The sequence below is a fragment of the Muntiacus reevesi genome, chromosome 13, assembly GCF_963930625.1.
Source record: "Muntiacus reevesi chromosome 13, mMunRee1.1, whole genome shotgun sequence".
Lineage (NCBI taxonomy): Eukaryota > Metazoa > Chordata > Mammalia > Artiodactyla > Cervidae > Muntiacus > Muntiacus reevesi.
This window is the reverse complement of record NC_089261.1, coordinates 29,558,682-29,565,046: the sequence shown is the minus strand read 5'-3', so window position 1 is coordinate 29,565,046 and position 6,365 is coordinate 29,558,682. Positions and strand designations below refer to the sequence as shown.

At 37.9% G+C, this 6,365-nt stretch overlaps 1 protein-coding gene across 1 annotated transcript in view; it reads left to right on the top strand.

Annotated features, from left to right (window-relative positions):
• Positions 1-574: 574 nt before the first annotated feature.
• Positions 575-6,365, top strand: part of ASIC5 (acid sensing ion channel subunit family member 5) — a 45,089-nt gene continuing 39,298 nt past the window's right edge. Inside the window, exon 1 of the mRNA XM_065903797.1 lies at positions 575-668. Coding sequence (XP_065759869.1) covers positions 575-668 — 94 coding nt within the window. The remainder of the gene's footprint in view (positions 669-6,365) is intronic.

The window sequence follows — 6,365 nt, the reverse complement described above, 5'->3', positions numbered from 1 at the left end:
CTTATAATTTCTCAGAATTGTTCCTATGAACAAATAACCAGCCTTTGTGCTCGACTGAGTTTGAATGCTTTCAACAACCATTTCCTCTCAAGGAGATATTTTTCTGGAGTTTTATTTTGTCATTTTCATTTGATTACTATTTCTGTTCAAAACCTTCATCTGTTATTTAGAAAGAAAATTCAGCAAAGAAAAGACATCTTTATCCCCACAAATTTCACTCCAACTGCATTTTGATTCAAAGCGATGTAAAGAGAGATGGAAATAAAGACCGAGGAGACTTTCTCCCAGGTGTGTCTTCAGAGTCACTTAGCCTGTTCAGGGGGATTCTAAAACCACAAATATTTGTAGGGATCATCCCTTTAGTTCTGAGAAAATGGTTTCCTTAATTATGTTTTTTGGTTTCACTCTGACAGCTTCTCATGAGTCCATGGAGGCCCATAGCTGGTTCTGCCACTGTGTTCAGTTTGCAGATTATGCACTTTATGAGGCAAAACATAGCAACACAAACATTTAAATTGCTCCCACGTTTTATAGCCTCAACTGCTGTATTTTATATAAAGGCCACAAAATGAGTATGGTTGATGGGAATTGGTTAGACCTCAAGGACTCCTGCTTATGGAAATTGGAGATGGAGCAGTTTGAGAAATCAGACACCCAGGCTAAGAAAGGTGGGTAAGGAGTAAAATCCTCAGAACAGGTAGAATTTTTATCTCTAAAAGCCAGAAATTAACAAAGGAAAAGGAGGTTATATTTTCATTGGGGAAATTTGATTTCCAATATTACTTGGATATACTATAAGTAACACAGTTTCTGTTACTTAGGAAAAGTGTTATTTTGTATGCAGGAGTTAGATATATGTGGCTTTAAAATATCCTTGTACATCAGAATCTGTTTTTATAGTTTTATTTGGTTTTGTTTCTATTTATCATGTGCCTACAATTTTTATATTAAAATACAGCAAAACTTGTTTGATGTTCTTTAGAACGCTTCTGTCAAGATCAATATTCAATGCAAGGGCCACTTGGAATAAATACAAAGTATCCATTTCAGTGGGAAAGTAAGAAGTTTCTTGCTTTGTGGACTGGTAACTCCTTATTAAACAAATTCTAATCTTCCTCACAGTAATACATGACCTTGTTGCTTCACTATCTATCCAAAAATATTTTTAAGAATTCTTCTTAAACCCTAGCAAATGATGGAGACACCCCAGGAAAGTCAGAGCAGTTGTCAAGAAGTAGATTTATAATAAATGAGCTGAGTTTTGGCAGAGCTACTTAAAACTCACATTTTTCAGAGTAATGTTTACAGCCAGAAGCACTGCAGTTGGCCAATTACTGATTTCTAGATCACTCTTCCCTTGTGGATGGAAGGGCATCAGATTCCCTGAGACTGAGTTGTCCTTCAGTCAGAGTCAATTCTCCACATGTATTATAGCTAATGGATAAATAGTATGTAAACAAGCACTATTAAATTTATTTTGCTCATGAATTGTTGGTCCTTTAATGGACCGGAACCTGGTGGCCCGGAGAGTAAGAGAGAGAGAGAGAGAGAGGGAACAGAAAGAAAGAAAGAAAGGCATGGGGACCAAAGCTCTGATGGAGCAAAGGTGTTTTGATCAACATGGGGTGGGCATATATACTGTCTTACAAGGTGGTTATTCTCAGCAAAGACAAAGATTAAAATTCCAGACTTACAAAACATAAGATGATCCCTATCAAAGAGAGAGAGTTGCAAACAATCACCTTTTACCATTTGGCTCATAAAAAGGAAGAGGGTACTTATCACTGTAATGAGAAATGCCTGGATTCCTCAGCCCAGGGAAAGGCATGCCTCTCCTCTTAATTCCTGAATATTCAGGGATCAATAAGGGCCAGAGGGTTCCTGACAGATCCAAAACAGCACACAGGAAGCCTCTTGTTAAATGTTTCCTGACAATTCCCCCTATTTTATTATATTTGTAAGAAAAAGGTCCTGACCAAATGAGTTTGGTTAGTATTAACCAACCCTATAGAAAGGTGATGATAAACAACAAATACAATTATCAAGACAATTACCAAAGTTACAGTTTTAGACCGGATGCTGTGGGTAATACTTTGAAACCATCCTTGTGGGTCTAGCCCGGATAATTTGTTCAGCTAAAGTTTCCAAATTAGTGGAAGATGGCAGATGTTTTAGAAAAAGTTTTAAAGATTTCCTTTTTGCAGTAATTGTACATTCAGAGAGGCATTAACAAGTAAATGAAATTTGATTTGTTCCCAGCTGTAGGTACTATGATTGAAATGAACAGGAATAACACAAAATTGGCAATTAATACAAGCTACAGATCAATTTGTAAATTTCTTATGGCTATAACAAAAGGAAGTGGGACACAGGCCTGTATAAAATATGATTGATTATAGCGAAAGAAATAGTTTCTATGACCATGACTGGTCCCTGTGAAATGTCCGGTCCGAGTCCCAAGTTCCTTGGTGTTGGCAGCAAGTTTCCATATGTTTTGTATGTCTATAGTTCAGGCTCAATCTGTTTGTTGAGGACGATTCGAGGAGGAGGAGGAGGCCAGCCAAGAAGTCCTTTGTCACGGTAATATTTCAACGTAGTGTTAGTAACCTTTTACATAATGATTTTTGTTCTTTCCCTGACTCTTTCCCTAAAGTTTCAGTAGTAAACATGGTTCACAGACAGAAAAAGGGCAGCAATGTCCGTAAGTCTTCTTTTGGAGGCAGGATGAAAGCCCAAGTCTGTCGGCCGACGTTTATGCATAATTTTGCTGGGCCCATACACAAAGGAAGGACTTCATAACCTAAAGAAATGTTAATTAGTTTTCCCTCCTCCCCAGGGTGTGAGGGTTCCAGGGAGGGGGCATGTGGGTAGAGTCTTTGGTTGATACGCTGGGTCTTTTCTCCATCCATTTTATGACCTGAAATAAAAAGGGGGGGTGGGTAAGTAAATTAGTTAATCCGGCTTGAGCGGGGGGTCGCAGGCCAACGGAGCATAGCGATAAGGTTTCAGGGCTCTGAGGCATTCCCTGTTGAGAAATAAGATTTTTAACTTGATTAGTGAGCCTTTTTATTTGTCCCCAAGTGGGGAGATCATAGGGTTGATGTCGCTGAGGGCGGTGCTTTCTGGAGCTCTTTAGAGCAGTCATGGCCTGTATTGGAATTTCTTCCTCCTGGGGTTCCTGTTGTTTCCATTTTGAATGTCGGGGGGGCCCCCTTGGGTCGAATTTTCTGAAGAAAAAGTTTGTTGGATCCACCTGGGGAAATACAAGCATATCCCTTTCCCCATAAGATTAATTTCTCAAATTTCTATTGTTTATTGAACCCGTCTTGGTCCCAAATGTGCAAAGGAAGAGAAGTGTCCTTCAATTCCTCAAAATCTTTCTTCTCTTGTTAAAATATTTCCCTGTGGTAGGTTTAAAAAAATTTTTAAAAATAGAGCTGTATTAACAATAATTATAAGTTTAGAAAATATCTTATGTTGGAATCTAGTAAAGTTTGCTTTAGATAAGGAAGACAGTAGTGTACCTTTGTATTCCCCCTTCTTTAATTTTTTTATTTGTAACTTTAGTGTGTGATGTGTTTGTTCGACTATGTCTCGTGTCTGTGGATTATAAGGAATACCTGTAATATGTTTAATAGAAAAAGATTGTAAACATTGTTTAAAGTATCTAGAAATATAGACAGGGCCAAGGTCTGTTTTAATAGAACTAGGAGCTTATGGTGGAGGTTTTTGTATTTTTCAATACAGAAACTGAATATTTAGAATCAGAGACTGTATTAATGGGGTAAGGATATAGGCAAATAACTTGAATAAGAGCATATAATTTATTTTGTTGAGCAGAATGAAAGTTAGTGTAAAAGACTTTGTATTCTTTAAGAGACCAGAAAGAAGCTTTGGCGTTGTTAGTCTCATCTATATAAAAAAATCTCAGCTTGTGGTATAGGCTGTGAGCTGATAATGCGAGAATTAATAAATTTAGTATTTTTGAAGAAATTCCACAGCTTACCAGAAGGATAATGAAATGAAATTTTTCTAAAATATTTCAGAAAAGCTATTTGGAAATCAGTATAAGTTTGTAACGTGTTTTCAAATTGAGATTTATTTGTAATAAAGTTTTATTAAAGTATAAAGAAGATAGAGATAGCCTCTGACATAGGCATCATAAGGGAGTGGAAAGAGTGCCCCCCTGCTAGTCTTTAGGCAGGTGTCATAAAACTACCAGCAGTCTGTTAATTAGAGAAAGGAAATGTCTCAAAACTGAAGAGAATAGCACCAGGCCCCTCACTTACAACACGGGCTTTGAGATAACCTTAGCACAAGGTGAGTTGTCTCAGACCACAAAATGATTGACATTAATCTTGAAGAAAGGCACGTTTCCAAGCAAATACACTTTTATTAACATAGCCGAAGAGAACATTTGCATGAGTAAAACACACCGGTTTGTCAAGTCTAGTCTGAGTCTTAGGCAGAACCAACCTGAAGACAGAGTCTGGGGTAAATGTATAGCACATTAACATAGCTTAAGACAAACATTTTCATAAGAAAAATGCATTGTTTAACTCAGGGTTTGAGGATAGTTAACTTCAAGTGAAACCAGGTGTCATTAGGGCAACACAGTATTTTAAGAGAACCGTGCTCATGGATTGGAAGAATCAATATTATCAAAATGGCTATTCTACCCAAAGCAATCTATAGATTCAATGCAATCCCTATCAAGTTACCAACGGTATTTTTCACAGAACTAGAACAAATAATTTCACAATTTATATGGAAATACAAAAAACCTCGAATAACCAAAGTAATCTTAAGAAAGAAGAATGGAACTGGAGGAATCAACCTGCCTGACTTCAGACTCTACTACAAAGCCACAGTCATCAAGACAGTATGGTACTGGCACAAAGACAGAAATATAGATCAATGGAATAGAATAGAAAGCCCCGAGATAAATCCACGAACCTATGGACACCTCATCTTTGACAAAGGAGGCAAGGATATACAATGGAAAAAAGACAATCTCTTTAACAAGTGGTGCTGGGAAAACTGGTCAACCACTTGTAAAAGAATGAAACTAGAACACTTTCTAACACCATACACAAAAATAAACTCAAAATGGATTAAAGATCTAAATGTAAGACCAGAAACTATAAAACTCCTAGAGGAGAACATAGGCAAAACACTCTCCGACATAAATCACAGCAAGATCTTCTATGACCCACCTCCCAGAATATTGGAAATAAAAGCAAAAATAAACAAATGGGACCTAATGAAAATTAAAAGCTTTTGCACAACAAAGGAAACTATAAGTAAGGTGAAAAGACAGCCCTCAGATTGGGAGAAAATAATAACAAATGAGGAAACAGACAAAGGATTAATCTCAAAAATATACAAGCAACTCCTGAAGCTCAATTCCAGAAAAATAAACGACCCAATCAAAAAATGGGCCAAAGAACTAAACAGACATTTCTCCAAAGAAGACATACAGATGGCTAACAAACACATGAAAAGATGCTCAACATCACTCATCATCAGAAAAATGCAAATCAAAACCACAATGAGGTACCATTACACGCCAGTCAGGATGGCTGCTATCCAAAAGTCTACAAGCAATAAATGCTGGAGAGGGTGTGGAGAAAAGGGAACCCTCTTACACTGTTGGTGGGAATGCAAACTAGTACAGCCACTATGGAAAACAGTGTGGAGATTTCTTAAAAAACTGGAAATAGAACTGCCATATGACCCAGCAATACCACTTCTAGGCATACACACTGAGGAATCCAGATCTGAAAGAGACACGTGCACCCCAATGTTCATTGCAGCACTGTTTATAATAGCCAGGACATGGAAGCAACCCAGATGCCCATCAGCAGATGAATGGATAAGGAAGCTGTGGTACATATACACCATGGAATATTACTCAGCCGTTAAAAAGAATTCATTTGAATCAGTTCTAATGAGATGGATGAAACTGGAACCCATTATACAGAGTGAAGTAAGCCAGAAAGATAAAGAACATTACAGCATACTAACACATATATACGGAATTTAGAAAGATTGTAACGATGGCCCTATATGCAAAACAGAAAAAGAGACACAGAAGTACAGAAAAGACTTTTGAACTCTGGGGGAGAACGTGAGGGTGGGATGTTTTGAAAGAACAACATGTATATTATCTATGGTGAAACGGACCACCAGCCCAGGTGGGATACATGAGTCAGGTGCTCGGGCCTGGTGCACTGGGAGGCCCCTGAGGAATCGGGTGGGGAGGGAGGTGGGAGGGGGGATCGGGATGGGGAATACGTGTAACTATATGGCTGATTCATGTCAATGTATGACAAAACCCACTGAAATGTTGTAAAGTGATTGGC